This window comes from Clarias gariepinus, chromosome 10, assembly GCF_024256425.1.
Source record: "Clarias gariepinus isolate MV-2021 ecotype Netherlands chromosome 10, CGAR_prim_01v2, whole genome shotgun sequence".
Lineage (NCBI taxonomy): Eukaryota > Metazoa > Chordata > Actinopteri > Siluriformes > Clariidae > Clarias > Clarias gariepinus.
In genome coordinates this window covers 9,978,826-9,997,400 of record NC_071109.1, presented here as the reverse complement: position 1 = coordinate 9,997,400, position 18,575 = coordinate 9,978,826, and the positions used below count along the sequence as shown (strand labels likewise).

General features: G+C 37.3%; 2 protein-coding genes across 2 annotated transcripts; both read left to right on the top strand.

Annotated features, from left to right (window-relative positions):
* The first annotated feature begins 2,279 nt into the window (after positions 1–2,279).
* On the top strand, positions 2,280–6,911 carry LOC128531832 (piggyBac transposable element-derived protein 4-like). The gene is made up of 3 exons (XM_053505991.1): positions 2,280–3,534; positions 3,653–3,859; positions 6,846–6,911. Exons 1-3 carry the CDS (start codon positions 2,512–2,514, stop codon positions 6,909–6,911), a joined length of 1,296 nt encoding a protein of 431 aa, XP_053361966.1. The 5' UTR covers positions 2,280–2,511.
* A 173-nt stretch (positions 6,912–7,084) lies between these two features.
* On the top strand, positions 7,085–18,528 carry slc43a3b (solute carrier family 43 member 3b). The gene is made up of 12 exons (XM_053505480.1): positions 7,085–7,317; positions 7,414–7,543; positions 9,052–9,098; positions 9,811–9,887; positions 10,634–10,726; positions 10,835–10,974; positions 11,416–11,543; positions 11,766–11,909; positions 12,009–12,116; positions 13,239–13,425; positions 17,601–17,724; positions 18,121–18,528. The coding sequence occupies exons 1-12, from the start codon at positions 7,140–7,142 to the stop codon at positions 18,232–18,234; spliced, it is 1,470 nt and encodes a 489-aa protein (XP_053361455.1). The 5' UTR covers positions 7,085–7,139; the 3' UTR covers positions 18,235–18,528.
* The last annotated feature ends 47 nt before the right edge of the window (positions 18,529–18,575 follow it).

Sequence of the window (18,575 nt, the reverse complement as noted above, 5' to 3'; positions counted from 1 at the left end):
GGTTCACAGTGGGCATGGAGCCTATACACCCACTCACACACTCATTCACATACTACAGGCAATTTGGGAATCTGCATCTCTTTGGACTGTGGGAGGAAACCGGAGTACCCGGACAAAACCCACCAAACACAGGGAGAACATGCAAACTCCATGCACACAGAGACAGGAATCAAACCTGGTCTGGGAATTGATCCTGGACCTTAAAGATGCACCACTGCCTGAAAGTTAGGTCTATTAGACCAAAAGAAATTACTCACTACAACATAAATAACTTTTTTAATCAAATTTTCTAATTTAATACCTCTGCCTAGAATCTTATTTATGGTTTTATTTAGCATTTAAAAGGTTCATACGATCTTGGTATCATACACTTATAAAAGAACACATGCATATAATTGTTGAGGGCAAGGGAAGGTACTATTTTGTCTACATTTTATTTCTAAATAGTTACCATTACCACACAACCATATTAAGTAGACAATATGGGAAGCATATCTGTAGATAGAGCTCAACATAGTCTGTGCTTTACCGTTATTCTTTAAGTTTGGCCTTATGGATCAGTGTGCTTACAATTATTTAAAGTTATAAAAAATAAAGCAGAAGATAGTTGCTGAGGGGGAAAAAATCTTTTCTTTTATTTGACTATAGTCTCATGATACAAAATAAGGAACATGGTTTAGGTTAGCACAATGTTGCTTGGCATCTCCAGGGCTGGGAGTTTGAATCATGTGTGTGGATTTTGTATCTTCTCACCATGCTTTTTGAGTTTTCGCCAAGTACATTTGTTTTCCCTGAAGACATGCTTTAAAGTTTTCCATTTCTGCTTCCAAATTGCCTATAATGTATAATTGTGTTGGTGGGCAAAGGGTTGGCACCACATCTAGGGTATCCTCTGCCTTGTGCCCTGAGCTTCCTGGAATAGGCTCACTAAACAGAAAACGCCATGTGGAAATTAAATAGATAAATAAAAATAATACATATTTCTCTATGAGCTCCATGTTTTTGTGTAAAGGGTTAAGTTTTGCAACATGTGCAATGTTAACCTATTTCCTTTATTTTGAGGAACAAAGTCAAATCTCATGATTTCATCAAATGTCATGATTTCCAAAGAGGGCCACCCAAGATTGGACAGTGCATTAAGGCATGCTTTAGTGGATTAAATGTACCGATGAATATCAAATAACACAATCTTTAGTGTTATTTATATGCTTAAGGAAATTTGTCCATTGAACAGTCATGTGAAATGACTGCGAGTGTTTTATGAATTTGTGTGTGTGTTTTTGGCTGCTTGTGCTCTCCTGTTGCATTTGTAATTGTAACACTTAAGGAAAAAAATCTTTCCACTGTCTTGTGATGAGTAGTGTGAAAGTTCAAAGATTTGATACTATCCATGGCACAATTGCATCATCAAAGACTAATATGTTTGAGGAACCTAGTCTTGTGGTGCGCTGAAAGGGCAAAAAATGTTCACATTCTTATCAAGCTTCAGATTTGGATCTTAGGGATTTTGGCATGGAAACATCACTCATGAGTATAAGCTAAAAAATATATTTTTTTCCTATTCAATGAAAACAGAAAAATAAGCTATTGGCACTGGAATGAGTGAGTGATTAACCCTCGTGTTGTCCTGGGGTCATTTTGACCCCCCCAAAAATCTTTTGCCATCAAAATGTGTTTTTATCTATCAAAAGGTCTAAAAATTATGGGGGTTGTTTAACACTGTGCTCTTCATGGTTACAAGAAATTTGAACTCATTTTAGTGGGTTATTTGTGTTTTATTCAATTTAATAGCATCTGTTGTCCTGTGGGGTCAAAATAACCCCACAGAACAAAGTGGTGCAATGGGCCACATTATCACACAATACTGCTTTCCAAAACATCTTTGATCTTGGATCTTTGATGTGTGGGATCAAGAAAAGGTTATGACAACAAACAAAATTGAGACATTTCACATTGTAGTCTGAGAGAGACAGGCAGCAAAATGAGGAGGCAGAAACGCTATACTGCACAGGAGGTTTGTGAGCTAATTTGTAACCGTGTTGGGGAAAAGAGTGACCAGGATAACAATGCTGAACATAATGAGGATGAAGAATCAACCTATGATGGGGATTCGGAGTCAGAAGAGCAGGAAAATAATGATGTGACAGATCCAACGTACACAGCATATGCTAATTCTTCTGAAGAAGAGGCCCCTACATCACTCATTGATGGGTATGAAATGAAGGAAAATAATGAACATGATGATAAGGAAGAAGCTGAATTGGAAGAATTGTCAGAAATGAAGGACTGCACTTATTATGATGAAAAGGAAGAATCAATTGATGAAGAAGCTGAAGCTGAAATGGAAGAAGTGTCAGAAGTGGAGGACTGCACTTCTTATGATGACAAAAATCAACTGATGAAGAAGAATCTGAAGAAGAGGACCCAGCTGAGACAGAAGAGGAAGAATATTTCCATTCAAAGGATGAAACATTGCTCTGGTCTTCCATCCCTCCCAGTGACAGACGGCACATGCTGACAGCAGAGAGAGCAGAAAGAGAGTCAAGCCACCATGGTCCAACCGCATATGCAAGGTCTCATATAGATGACATCAAGTCTATTTTTGATCTCTTTCTCCCCATGCCTATTCAAAATATGGTGCTGAAGATGACAAACAAGGAGGGGCAACGTGTGTATGGCAACAAATGGAAAAATTTGGATGCAACAGACCTGCAGGCATATATAGGTGTGTTGATTCTTGCTGGTGTCTACCGATCCAGTAAAGAAGCTACAGCTAGCTTATGGCATGCAGAATCTGGTAGGGCAATTTTTCGTGCTACCATGACACTCAAGATGTTTCATAAAATCTCAAGAGTGATTCGATTTGATGACAAAGACACAAGAAAAGATTGGCGTGCATGGGACAAATTTGCTCCCATTCGAGAAGTATGGGACAAGTGGGTGTCACTCCTGCCGTTGATGTATGATCTAGGCAGTGATGTGACTGTGGATGAGCGCTTGGTCCCCTTTAGAGGTCGCTGTCCATTCAAGCAGTACATTCCAAGTAAACCTGGGAAATATGGGATAAAAATATGGGCAGCATGCGATGCCAGGTCCAGCTATGCATGGAACATGCAGGTATACACTGGCAAACCTGCTGGTGCAAAGTCAGAAAAATATCAGGGCATGCGAGTTGTCCTTGACATCACAGAAGGTCTACGGGGGAAAACAATCACCTGTGACAACTTCTTCATTTCATATGCCCTTGGCCTGCAGCTGCTGAAGAAAAAGCTCTACATGTTGGGAACAGTACGGAGGAATAAGCCTGAGCTTCCCCCTGCCCTAGTGTCAAAAACGGGCAGGGCTCGCTTCTCATCTAAGTTTGCCTTCACTGAGACCCATGCTTTTGTGTCCTATCACGCTAAAAACAAGAAGAATGTTCTTCTCATGAGCACTTTGCATCGGGATGCTGCTGTGAGCAACAGGGATGACAAAAGGCCAAAAATCATAGAGGACTACAATCACAACAAAGGGGGTGTCGATAATCTTGACAAGGTAATACACATTTATTTATTCATAATACGATATAAAAGTGAATTCATGGTATTTCATATGGAAATGCATTGAATTTGTGTGTTCATGTTCACATATTTTTTCATTTCTTTTGCTTCAGGTTACCAGTGTGTACACATGCAAAAGAATGACAGCCCATTGGCCAGTCATTGTCTTCTATAACATTCTAGATGTGTCTGCATACAACTCTTTTGTCCTTTGGTCTGAGATCAACGCAGCCTGGAACAAGGGGAAGTATAACAGAAGGAGGCTTTTCATGGAGGAACTTGGGCGCCAATTGGTGATACCTCACATCAAGCGACGCATGGTCAGCAAGTTACATTTCCTTCTGTAGTGACCTCACAATTTGAACTATTGTATTTGCACTGACTGTTATCATAAAGTACAGTATGACTTGACCTTACAGGTTAGTCCCCGCACATCAACCACTGCCAGACTGGTTATGGAGATCCAGCGGTTCTGCTCCAGCTCTACCTCTGCAGCAGCTCCCCCTTGCTCATATCCCACTCATAGCTCATCACTCAAAAGGAGTAGGTGCAAATTTTGCCCTCGCAAAAGTGATCACAAAACATCTAAAACGTGCATAAAATGCAATGCATACATACGCAAAGATCACGCCATTACAACCTGCCTTGGATGCAACTGAGGGCACATTCAGGCTGTTTTGAAAAGTTTAATGTTTTTGAAAAGAATCTTTACATGTTTTATATGTCAAGTAAGTCAATGTCAATTCCAATGAGTTTGAATAAAGTTTAATAAAAAGTGAAACACAGAGGTGAGTGATAATGTATACTTATGCTGTATATCCAGTCAAACCAAATGGGTTCATTTTGACCCCAGAGGACAATAGGTGTGATTTTGTGCCGCCATTAAAAAATTCAAATGATGCAGAAACAACCTCCTCACTAAACCTTTACACGTATTACTCTGTAAAAAGTCAAATAGTCAAAATATAAAAAAATTAAAAAAAATCATCATTTCCTTTAATTATTAGTGAAAAACAGGGTATACTTAACGTAAGGATGGTCTATTGGCCCTAAATTTTAAAACAAAAGGAAAAAGAATGTGCTAATGAGTTGTAATGCAGGTAAATGTACCAAGGTAAAGGTGTAACACAGAATTAATTGACAAATTTTATTATATGCTATAAATAACAGTCAAAGGAGGTGGGGTCATTTTGACCCCAGAGGACAACGGGTGTGATTATGTGCAGTCATTCAAAAAGTTCTAATGGTTCAAAAACAACCTCCTCACTAAACTTTTAGATGTACCATGCTGTGATAAGTAAAATAGTCAACATATTATAAAATTAAAATTAATTTATCTTTTTATTTTATTTCCACTAAATAACAGGGTATACTTTTATATAATAACAGTGTATTGGTCCTAAATTCCAAAACGAATGAAATAATTTGTGGTAATGTGTTGGAATGCAAGTAGATTAAAGGTGTAACACAGAATTAATTGACAAGTTTCACCTTATGTTTCAAATAACAGTCATAGGAGGTGGGGTCATTTTGACCCCAGAGGACAAAAGGTGTAAGTCAAATGGGAGGACATTACGAGGGTTAAATCTAACATTAGATACACCTATAGAAGCCCATTCCTCCCCATGACAAATTAGTAATCTTTCATGCTGTTCCCATTGGAAAAATGAGGCTCTAAACTCAGGAACTGAACATTGTTTGAATAGCACAGTCTGATTCAATTTCTACATTTGTGCAGAAGTTTTAAGAATCAAAGATTAATTGCTTAAGTTTAAATTACTTAAAGCAAGAAATAGTGAACAACAATTGCTTCCGTCTTTCCCTCTTGACATTGTGTTAACACACCTGGTTATTTCAGACTAACAAACTGCTAAAATGTGTGCTTTTGTAGAGGTTTGCACACCTGTTGATGATCAATTAATCAAGGCTTGATAATTAGCAGCACCTGGCTGCAATTTATCTTCTCCCAGTGCAAGTTAAGAGGCACTTAGTATTGCCCACATTTTTTTTTTTTTACTTTAAACTTTTGGCTTGGATTAAATAAATAATGGCATGGTGAAAAAAAATTGTTTGTCTGAGGTTTTATTTTCCTAAGACCTGCTTTGATCAGATGATTTTTATCCATCACAAGGTACCCACTCGTACATTATGGGCAATTTGGAAATGCCAATTAGCCCAAATTGCAAATCTTAAAAATGTGGGAGGAACCTGGAGTATCTAGAGAAAATCCACCAAGCCTGGAGAGACCATGCAAACTCTATGCACACAGATCCTAAAGTTGGAGACGACTCTGGAGGTGCAAGGCCACAGTGCTATCCCTTATGCCACCATGCCGTCGATCACGAAGCAGAATTTTTGTTTAACATTTATATTTTATATTTATAAATATTATTTAATCTAAAACTTATTATTCATTTCCAGTTGTTAAAAAATGTACTACAAATTATACTACATGCTACTGTATGTAGGCATCATTGGCACCCAATTTAAAAGGCATGGAAAAAGTGCACAAAATATTTTGATAAGTATAATGTACTGTACATTAAAATGGTCTGATTCTGTGTGTTTTTATGAACGTACAGAATTGGTAATATAGAACTTCTATGTGCTGCCTGCAGCCTGTGACGTCTTATAAAAAAAAACAAACTAAAAAGTCCAATTTCATTCAAGCTTGATTGCTGTTCTTTGGCTTGTCTCTGCATGTTTGAGTGAATATTTGAATTTGCATGTGCTGAACAGAGTGTGGCATTCATTTATCAGTGCAGTATGGTGAACCTGTTTGAGTGTGCAGTTTGTGTTTGCAGGTCAGTATGGATCAATCTGCATGGATTCTTGCAGATTCTCAATAAAAGGAAAAGGTTTGTTATTAATCTCTCTAGTTTAAAGAGTTTTATGACCCATGGAATGTTATGTTATCAATTATGTGACCAACACCCGCTGTGGAGAAATTGGTGCTATCCTTTAATATGATTGTATGCTTTGTTTATCTAAAGATGAGGGAGTTTCTATCGACCTCTGAAGGGAAGGAATATTTGTGTTAGCAGTTGCAGATTAGAAATAAATTTCATTTGCCTGTCTATGGTTAAAATCATGCTAATGCAGCTGGAGCGTGTGTGTGCTTCTGTTCCCACACTGTAAAGTTCTGTGTGCATGCTTAAACATGGGGCGTTTCATTTATGGGGCGAGTCATTTTTATCACATACCACATGGGTAAGAAAAATGTTTGGCATTTTTTCTCTACACATGTGCAGTTTCTCCATGTGCAGGCTGAAATAAATAACTCTCTTTGAAAATGTACTCCGTTAGATCCAGTGTGAAAAAAGTGCAAAGGAAGAGGAGGATCTGAAGAGAGAGGGAGGAAAAGAGGAGTGAGGGAGGATCATATAAATAAAGCAGAGGAAAGATCTCAGAAAGAATCAACAGGCTATACGTTCACCAGTGCAGAAAGTAAGATATAAAAGGTCAATCCTTTCTTTCTTTGTATTTTTTTAACACATGAGCATTATTTCTTTTTGCTTTTGTGTTTTTACATTTTTTTTCTACAGTAGCTCTTAAGAAGACAGGAAGAAGCTTGTGTGATCAGACTGAAAGAGTGTTAGAATGACAAGCACTGGACTCCGAGTTCGTTATGGGCTCACGCTGGTCTCCGGCTTGGTGGAGTGTTTGTGTTTCGCCGGTATCCTGTTTGGATGGGCCTCGCTAGTCTTTGTGCTCAAGAGTGATGGCTACTTCAGCTACCTGTGTGTAAACAGTACAGTCAATGGGACCATTACCAAAGGTACAGTACAATGCGCATGCGCATACACACATACAAGTGCCCTACAGATACACTGACATACAGGGTGAAGTATCATTGGATGTCTGCTTATTTTAGATTGCAGCAAGCAGGATGAGCAGCTCTCAATTATCTTCACTATTGCCTCCTTCATGAACAACTTCTTCACCTTACCCAATGGTTTTGTGTTTGACTATTTTGGCACCACAGTGACCAGACTCCTAGGAATGTGAGTCCAACTTCATTTTTTCTTTTTATTATTTTTAACATGAATACAATTAGGCAATTTTGTTTAAGTATACCATCCTGATACAGTAAATGTATGGAGATGATATAGTACAGTATGGTGAGAGGATTTTAGACAAACCTTTTTTAAAGTCACAAAATGCATCTGAATCACTAAACCTTTTTTTTCTTTTTTGACATGTCTCTAAATGTTTACTCATAAGAATAATTGAAAGGCTACCCCTAATTTTCTTTGAAGGACAGCCTACTGACCATGAACTAAAAAGTAGGATTTCTCTTCAAGAAATGAATTGCACTGGAGAGTACAGTTAAAATTAAAATAAAATATACCAGTACTAAGAATATTTATAATAATTTAAAGTGAAATATTTACAATATTTACAGGTTACCAAACAAAATGGAATAAAAATAAAAATGTATAAATGTGTTCACATGTCTTGTATGCACTTCCCTTGACTAAATGTGATGCCTTTTCAAAACTCAAAATAAGAAAATTGAAAAATTTGATAAAAGCTATCCAGTGATAAAACCTTCCCTTTAATGATGCAATCCAACAGCAGAATGCACACTGATTCTTCTATTCCATATACCATAAATTGAATGTAATAATATTAATATTGTTGTATATTGTTGTTATAGGGGCCTCTGTTAAAATGTGTAAAATAATCTTTGTTTCCTAATGAAGATATGTGTGCATGGAAGAGGATGTGGATGGTCAAATTAGCTTCCCAAAGACTGATTCAATGTATTCCTCTTGTTGTGTGAAATAGAGAATGTATTAATGTATGCTGATCTAGTAACCTAGTAGTATTTATGTATGGTGTGTTTGTGTAATCAGGGTCAAGGGTTTTATTTGCCGTGTGGAAAAAAGTGTGTGTAGATTAGAATGAACTGGGTAACATGGATCCCTTTTCCTTGGCCTCATGTGGCTAAGAGTAAAGATACTCAAAGGTCTAATAATAATATATATATATATTTTCTACTAAGAGGCAGAAAGGAAATGAAAAAATGGAGGAAAATTACAAGAGCATTAAGGAAAGGACAGGGAAGAAGAGTGATTACATCTTAGTGTTTCCCCTGGAACATTTTTCAGGCGCAGTGGCAAGAGGATTATAGATGTTTTGCATGCATTCACTGTAATTTGTGGTTTATTTCTTTCTTGCATAACACAAGATGTGTTTTAGTGGTGTTTATTTGGAAAGGCCAATCCCTTTATTAAATAACTATTTCCAGCAGTACTTAATATTTGATGACAGTGACTGACGGGAGGCAATTTATGTCAGAATGACTTCCACATTCCATATATAAAATGTAAATACGAATTGTCTGGTCATTTTCCTATTTAATTGGCTCATACTAAGGTAAGAGACTTTGAATATTATAGAAGAAACATAATATTCATATCAGCTCTATACTTATATATTAGGTTTTACAAGTTTTTCACTGCCTACTGTATGTCTCAATGGCTAAACGAACATTTCTCTTGTTTAGATCTTTCTACACCGTCGGGACTTTACTTGTAGCCTTCTCAAATGCTGGTGAGGCTTTTTTTTTTTATTCCTGGTATGCTCAATGACGTATTTCGATTGATTCCCTGGAAAATCTCAATGTTGCACAATACTGCACAATATCTTTTTATCACCAAATTTTTAATCCCTTAAAGTCCCTGTTCATGATTCAGGGCCAGGGGTAGCTCAGTGGTTAAGGCATTGGACTATGGTTCGGAAGATCCCAGGTTCAAACCCCACAACCACTAAGTTGCCACTGTAGGGCCCTTGAGCAAGGCCCTTAACCCTCAACTGCTCAGATGTGTAATAAGATAAAAAAAAAAAAAATGTATGTCGCTCTGGATAAGAGCGTCTGCCAAATGCCTAAATGTAATGTAAATGATTCAGTCACTAGTCTTAAAGTGGAGGATCCAGAGAGTTTAATGGGTTAAATTGTAGGTTCTAAAGATGTCATATTGACAACCTTTTACCTAGTTTTGTTAAAATTATTAAAATACAAGTAAATGATGTTTGTGCTTGTTTCTAAATATTTAGGTTCCTAATAAACCAGTTCACATTAAGTGGCTGTTCAAGTACGAGTAAAACGATAATAATTTAAAACTGTATAAGAATCTAAGAACTATAACAGCCTGTAATGTTTAACATACTTACATATACACATGTATACTTGAAAATCATGTATTTTTAGCAGTTTAAAGAATCATTACATTTGTGTTTTGTGAACACTCTCTCTCTCATACAGCACTATCAGTCCTACTTTACCCTGCTCTCTCCCTTATTGCTGTTGGAGGAATTATTTTCTTACTTACTAACATGCAGGTATGATATATATATTTTTTTTTTTCCTTTCGATTCTTAAATATTTTTTTTCTCTTATTGTCCAGGACAGTATTTGAGAATAACACTATGTCCCTAAATATCTTCAAACTGAAAAAAAAGACCTATATCTTTATTTTGTATATTTTCTTATACAATTTACCTCACTTTGGGAGAACCCATTGATTTGATGGTACTTGTAAGCAAAATTTATCCAGAGGCAAATCAGCCTTTTAGGATTTTAGCTTTTACTCTCTGGCTCGAACAATCTTCTAGACTTCCCCATTTCCCAATAACTCTTCCTCTGTTACATAATGAATGTTTTGGCTCTGCTCAGCTTTTCTATAATTAGGCCACGCTATAGAATGATGAAATGACTGCAAGTTTTCATATTACAAAGTGTAATAATTGCATGTGCTCACTGAGGCCCTCTAGTGGATTGCAGGCCCTTGCTCACAACCAAGCAAACACATTTTATTTTGTGTAAATAATTATTCTTGAATGTTAAGTTCAGTTGAAATAATCCAATTTAATCTCAGCAAATGAGTTCTTACAGCAAATGAGTTTAGGTCACAGATCCCCTTCAGCTGTTCTGCCAATGAGCTGTGCTTTTATAGTGTGTATATGTGTGTGAGCCAGACCAGAAGGTCAGATACCACACACCATGCTTCACCATGTCTTGTATTTGGGTCCTATAAGGTCATGATGCTTAGCTGTTCTTTCTCAACACCTTCACACTCGCTTTTCAGGTGGGAAATCTCTTCGGAGCCCATCGGTCTACTATCATTACTCTGTATAATGGAGCCTTTGATTCATCCTCCGCTGTCTTCCTTGTTGTCAAGGTGAAAAAGAAAAATATATAAAATTTGTGTAGCAATTAAAAAAATGATCATGTAAAATGGGTTTATTTGTTTTGCTGATGATTAAAATAACCTTGTGATTTTTCTTAGCTGCTGTATCAAGATGGAGTGTCCCTCTGTTATTCGCTCATCTTCTTGTCCTGTTGTAGTGCTGTTCATCTAATTCGCACCTTCCTGCTGATGCCTCGCAAACACATCCCATACCCTCTCCCTGACAACTACACATATGGGTAAACTACAAATGCAAAATAATTAAAAGAAGGAAGCATATGTTACATATTTTTATTTATATATATATATATATAAAATGAACAATATGAACATGTAATTTTTGTCTTGTAAGCAACTGCTTTGACCACCTGCTCATGCCTGATACACAACTTTAGTCTGAAGTAAACACAATAGAATATTTGAACAAATGATTACCTTATTAAAAACTGTAGCTGTCCAATAACGCAATTAGTGTTCATCTTAAATGTCTGGACTCTACCAAACATTTTTTGTGTAATATTTACAAAGTGTGCAGAGAAACAAATTTTCTATCATATTATTTAAAATGCGTGTCTAGTGTTTGCATACATTATTTTTACACATGTCAGATAAGTTTACTTTAAAGTTTGAAATGTTGCTTCAGTTTAATAGATTTCAGTGTTTGCATTATTTAATTGCAGGTTAAGATGTGGGCCTTCTAGTGAGTCAGAAGATGTACACAGTAAGAGCAAAATCCAGGGATGTGGAGCTGTGGAGACTCCATCTAAAGAAAACCAATCTACCAGAACCAGCCATCCAGACATGTCGGGTGAAGAGAAATTCTTTTATGTACTGTTCTGACTGCAGTCAGACTGTTTAATGTTTTTGAAGTAAATGACGTATCTGTTGATTTTTGCCTGCAATAATAGGAATATCTCTGAGCATTTTTTTCAGGTTCCTGAACTAAGGGTCCAAATTTATGTCTTAATAACTAATTATAATCAGAAGTTGTGATAAGGATAAAAAAAAATTATATATTAATGTTTTTCAGACCGAAGCTTCAAAAGCTGCCTCGTCTCTTGGTTCTTTATATGGCATCTGCTGTGGTTGTCAATCATGCAGCTTAGACACTACCTATTCATTGGCACTCTTAACCCCATGCTTAACCACCTAACAGCTGGTGACCCCAGCCTTGGTACTGTATATACTCAAACATACACAGACACATGCTGCAGCAGACATATAGGCTCATTAATCCTCTAACCATATACTTCTGCTGTGCCTTTTTCCTTAGTGAGCAAATACACTAATGCATTTGCCTTCACCCAGCTGTGTGGGATACTGTGTGCCCCCTGGAATGGCCTCATTATGGACCGGAATAGAGGGAAACCCAGGGAAAAAGGTCTGGCTTGAACACATACTTTATAATCTTATCTTTATTGTGATGCACTTTTACCATAGTATCATCAAAGTATCATAGCATGTGATTATAGCATGTTCTACCGAGTCCTGCTTTAAAGCCAATATTGGGATACATATTGTGAAAAAATATATACAGTCCTGAGTAGAAGTTATTGCTTCCTCTTTTAATTCTGTTTTTTGTGTTAAAACGTAATAAAAGTCATCTAATCATAGACCTTAGACGAACACCACACACCTTTTTTTTTTCACCGTACCATTATTTAACTAAAAAAATTAAGCCAAAATAAAAATCTGAACTTAAGATCTTAAGTTTCACTAGAACATTTGATCATTTTATTTTTCAGCTATTCTGATGTAGATTTACTGATGTGCTTTGCATCGTTCTCCTGCTGCATAATCCGATTTCGCCCCAAGCTTTAGCTGTTGGATAGATGGCCTCATATTTGCCTTTGTTCAGATGCAGTTGTGCAAATGCAGTCACGCTTTCATGTTCCTTTTAGACAGAGGAGGCTTTCTCCTGACAACTCTCACTGTCTGTGCTGCTTTAACTTGTATTCAGGGTCGCAGGGTGCCTGGAGCCTATCCCCGGAGACTTGGGACACGAGGCAGAGTACACCCCGGACAGGGTGCCAATCCATAGCAGGGCATACACATACACACACTTCCTGGCAACTCTTCCAAGCAAATTATATTCGTTCAGTTTTCTTTTAATTGTGCAAAAATGTATAATGGTACGGTGAAAAATATATTTTGTTGTTCGTCTGACGTTGTATTTGCCAAATCTAAGATCTGCTACAATCGGATGATTTATTATTACTTTTTCGCACACAAAAACTAAAATTCAGTTTTTAAAAAATGCGTTAAAGGAAAAAAAAATCTTTTTTTTTTTTTTTAGACAAAAAGACAACATAGAATTAAAAGAGGGGGCACTAAATTTTACACTTGACAGTTTTTATATATATAAAAATTTTTGACATTGTTTTTTCCTCATGATACCCAGCAAACGTATAGATGGTCCATACAAAAAAAGACCATTTCTTGGCACATGTCCCCTGTCCTTTATAGTAAAAATAAAATTCCTCTTTCTATGCCTGTGTTGTAGGCCAGAGCGAAAGTGAGGCAGACCTAAAAGCAGCCATACTGTCTCTGTTTGTGACAGTGGTGCAGTGTGTTCTCTTCTCACTGTGTGCTGCCATTCCTCTACTACCTCTGCAATACCTCACCTTCATACTGCAAGTACTCAATAGGTCCTTCCTTTATGGAGGGAATGCAGCTTTCATCAGCATAGCGTAAGTCCACCAAAAACATCCTAAGCATTTTTTTTTTTTTTTTTTGTCTTGGTTAACTAGACAATTTATTAAAAATCCCATAAACTGGAAGGCAGTTACTCTACTGAACAATTCAGAAACACATTTAGAGTATAAATGAGTATTGAGTTTGAACTTGAGAAATCTCCTAGATGGGATTTGTTGACCTCAAAGGTGAAACTGCCCAGTGCCTCCTAAATTTTACCTATGAAGAATCGCATAATTTTCAACACACCATGGAAGTGTAGTCATTATGTGTAGTTTGATGTGAGTTACACTATGAGGATGAACATGAGTCTGATTAGAGACTTCCATCCCTAGGGTATGCATGCTTACTGCTTGACTGGCATTGTGACAAATATTTGTGTACATTAAAACACATTAATATGCGTTAAAGCACAAGTGCCAGCAATGGCCTGTCCTGACCATCTGATGCCAGCAGAAACCCTCACTGGATGAAGAATGCAAACCTCACAGTCTGGGTACAGTGTGTTCGAAGTTAATGTAAACAAAGCATAAAAAAGTGTTTCTCCTATCAACATGAGCACATTCTGTGCCACTTGCCAGATAAAGTAATGTTATCAGAAGAATACATTTGAATTGGGTTGAAGTGTTCCAGATGTTAATCTCTCCATTGTATATTTTGAGAAGTTGCCATTAGCGTTTGTGAGAAGTTGTTGTGATGATGGCCGAGGAAGCTGGATCTTGTCGTAGCACAGCATAAATAAATGATGGTCATTAAGGAATGTCAAGCAGCCAACTAGGACACAGCAGAAACCTAATGTACCATGTGGTACTTGATGTACCCTGTAAATTCGTAGTTATCTTGTATCAGTTCCTTCACACTTACTGTAAACACACAAAGAAAAGATAGCATTTTTGGGCAGAAAACACAGATGCTCTTTCCTCTCTCTTTCTTTTTTTCTCTCTGTGTTTTAAATCTTCTGAACCCTATGTTTTTCTCATTTGAATGTTTAAAATGGACAAACCATGGTTCAGGATCCAAATCTGAGATCTACATTTACTATTGTAATGGACGACCTTCCTATCTGGGGTCATGTCCACCTAACAGAAGTAGGAAGTGCTAACAGCATATTAGGAAAAAAGGAATCTCTCCTTCCAATTTGCCTCCAGTGGTCCATCAATGTGATTTTTGACCATCAATCCAGTGTGAGAATTGGTCAACCACCAGCAATACATTCCGTTTACCTTAGCATGTGATGTAGGTGTTTGAATGGGCCTGTTGCCACTTCAGAGTTATTGTTAAAATGATACAGAACACAGCATTGTATGACATCAGGCGCATGTGCACCGAACTTTGTGGAGGAAAATCTGTTGAAATTGTAAATCTCCCCAGTGCCTTAAAGATTTCTCCCATGAAGGGAGAACCACACACAAAAAATTCCAGGATAAATGTTGCCCATGAGTCCTTGCTGTCATATTTGGCCCAACAATTCACACAGTTTAAGACAAGTGGGTGTTCAAACAACAATTCACAGAATTCCCTCTACAATGCAGAACCATTAACGGTATTCTGTGTAACTTGTGACTTAACATCCTGCTAAAAAATATGCATGAGTCAAGGCTAAAATCTAGAAAACTTGAGCTTGATCGGGATAATTACCCTAAGCATGTGATGAGCACACAGCCCATCCTGCATGCCTGCATTCATTCAGCACCTGGGCTGAACCATCTGTGAAACAAAAAAATGGATTTTAAAGAGGAATTTTGGAATCTTTTGAAGGTGTTCTATGAAAGCTTCCCACCATCATGATCACACCATGCAACCTCATCCAAAGAATCAGACATTGCAACCATCATTAATGATGAGGGGTTGGGGATCTTTGCCCTTTTCAGGGTGATGGTGGGAGCTGTGATGGCATTGAGACAGTCACTGAGGACAACAAGGCGAGAACAGCATGAGGACAATGTAGAGTAAGATGTTGCATCAACTCTTTCAGAGCACAGGCAGTAATGACTGAAAATGTGGTTGGACGAGCAAGAATACCTGGACCAAAACGGCTAGCATTAACATTCAAATTAGATGAATAATATTCAACTGGCTGCCGTCAGCCGCCATGATCCTGCATCAAAAATACAGTTAATTGGACAAATGTGGCAGCTAGTTTAAGTAATATTAGCTTTATTACCATGCACGGCGAGATGTGTTGGGAGTGCCAGTTACACTCTGTTATGCGCTTAATAATTAGGAGAGGTTGAAACTGTGAAATTAGGAGAATTAATTGAGAATCAATTGAAACCTCAATTAATTGAACAAGGCTAGCCTTCTTGATTAGATATTCTGGCACTGACAAATCACGCCTTAATTCCTGATGTTGTGCAGACCCTGCGACAGACGCATCCACAAATATAATTCACCATTGGGAAAAAGTAAGCTAAATATTGACTGTCTGGATGTAGAAAAACAGAACAAAAACCATTAGCCATGCCAGTGACTGAAGAAATTTTGTGTGAAGTAGGAATACCGACAAAATTCTGCTAGGGTCAGTAAGAAGTGATGGACATCATGTGGATCAATTCAATAAAATTTTATTTGTATAGCGCTTTTAACAATTGACATTGTCGCAAAGCAGCTTTACACAATTAAAAGAATTATTTAAGTTTGTATGAAATGTGTATGAATCAAAATGATAAGACTGTCCCTGAAATTTACTGTATTTTCCATATCCAAAGCTTGCATCAGAGCAGACACATGCTATTTCATATTTAAGTCTACCTCATATGGACTTCTGCCATTCGGTCCTCAGAAGTGGGCCTTACCTTGAGTAAGTCAACACATATATATACAATTAGCGTATTGCAAATATATTTCTCTCTCTACCGCTCATCTTCATTATTAACCCCAAGATATTTGCATAGCTTTATTTTTTTGAGTTTTTGGCAGATTTTGGATAAACTCTGGACTAGAATCATTAGCATAGGGCAGGGATTCACTAGTGCGGCCACTGTCCATCACAATCCAGCAGTTGTCAATCCAGACGGAGACCATCACTGTCCCACCATTGTCAAATAATCTTGGTTTGACATTTAAATGCCAGTGGAAAGTGGAAGTGTGCTATGGTGTCTGGCACCGGGATATTGGAGGCAGATCCTTTAGGGCATAGGATCAGACTTAGTTTGGAGGATATGTCGTTGGGCTCTTTGCCGCCTTTTTTGGTGATTTGTGCTGCATTGTCTTTTCTATAGGATTGGACCAGGTCTTTGGTTCTCACAGGCAAGAATAAGCCATGACTGGCCATGACCTATCTCCAGTTCGCTGGTATATTGTTGGTGACGAATGTTGTTCAGTTTACCGGGTAATGGTGTATATACTGTAGGTTATTGATATCCCAAAATCTAAGGAAGACGATTGCCAATTTGAGGTTAGAAAGATACCGACATGGGCAGGCTGGTGGAATGAATTTGTGCTGAACGCCCAAGTCGTACTGAGAAGAAACCACCTTTATTCTTTCTTTCATTGAAGTAGAATTTTAGCATGGTTGATTTTATTCGTATGCAAATGTGCGCCAAGGTCAGCAATGTCTCCAATGAAATGTATATTGTTATTGTAATATGGGGAGTCCCAATTTTTTTTTACATTATTTGAAATATGAATACCTAAATAACTATTGTACTGTAAAATGTCCTAGAAAAATACAAGAATTATCAAAATTCCAATATTTTATAACTGATTTCACAAATGTTCAATATGCGCACTGCCTGGGACACAACACATGTCAAGTCGGTAGTCCAGCTCCTGCCAAACACGCTGTAGCATATCTTGTGTAACATTTTCCAACACTTCAATAGAACAGTCTTTTCACATAGCCCCTTCAAAAAAAATCACAAGGTGAACGTGATGGCCATTTCAACAGCACATAGCAAAACATCAAGCTTAGTTTTTACATATCTTAAAAATTGAGTGAAAATTTGCTATGTTGTTAGACTACAAAATAATGCCAAATATTTTGGGACACCCTGTATATTGTTTTGTTTTAAGCTTAAAGAAAGTGCAGAACTGATGGACAAAACGAACTGAAGTCAACATCACTAAATATTTGGAAAAATGAAAGACAGGGAAGCTTAATACGTAATCAACAAAAACAGAAAGCTCATCCTTTTGACTTTTTTTTTTTTTTTTTAATCCGTCTGTGTAGGTTTCCTCCTGCACACTTTGGAAAGCTGTACGGAACAGTCATGGCTCTCTCAGCAGTGGTGTCCCTCCTACAGTATCCCTGCTTCTCTCTCATCAACGGACCTCTCAATGGAGATCCATTTGCTGTGAGTCACACCATAACACTGTTTGCTTCCTTTTACTGACACGCTTCACACGTACCACACTCAAACATTTGGTTTCGTCAGAAGTTGTAAAACCAGCTTTTTAAGAAACATGACTTGTCATAAAATGCCTCATGAATGAAGGCGTAGAAGATTTCGAGCATAGTACATTGATGAGACTCTTAGCCACAGTAAAACATTTTAATAGTGCAATTATTTTAAAGAAGTCTGTACATCTGTAAACAACGATCCCAGCAAATGGAACAGGAACTTGTCTGGGAATCCAAACCAAAATTTTTATTTAGTTCTGATTACTCATGCATACAAACATTCAGACCTATTTTTTTTGTGATAACCTTATCTCAAGAGTGGTTGCTTATGTGTCTTTCTGTACCACAGGTAAACGTTGCTCTGACCATTCTGAGCTGCCTTGCCTTCATCCATCCTCTCTATGTATACCTGCACTGCCGGTGTCGAGCAGCTCAATGTGGTGATAAAACTACTTCCTCTTAAGAAGCACATCCAGATATTTTTCTCATGTTCACGCCCAATTAGGTTGTGTTCTCATGTTTTATACAAAATGTGTTTTATAGATGAAATTTTTATGCTTTCATATCTATAGTGCTATGCTATAGACATTACTGAAACATTTAACTATTTGCAGATTTATACACATTTTAAGACATTTAATTTTTCTCTGACTTATAAGGGACAACTTGTACATGTACAGTGTAGTAAAAGGCAGCTTACAGTATACGTACACTTTCACTGAAATTCATTGTTTAATGAACTTGTAAACTGAACATAGATCAATGTTCATGTCATTATGCTGCCACCTGCAGAACAGAACAACA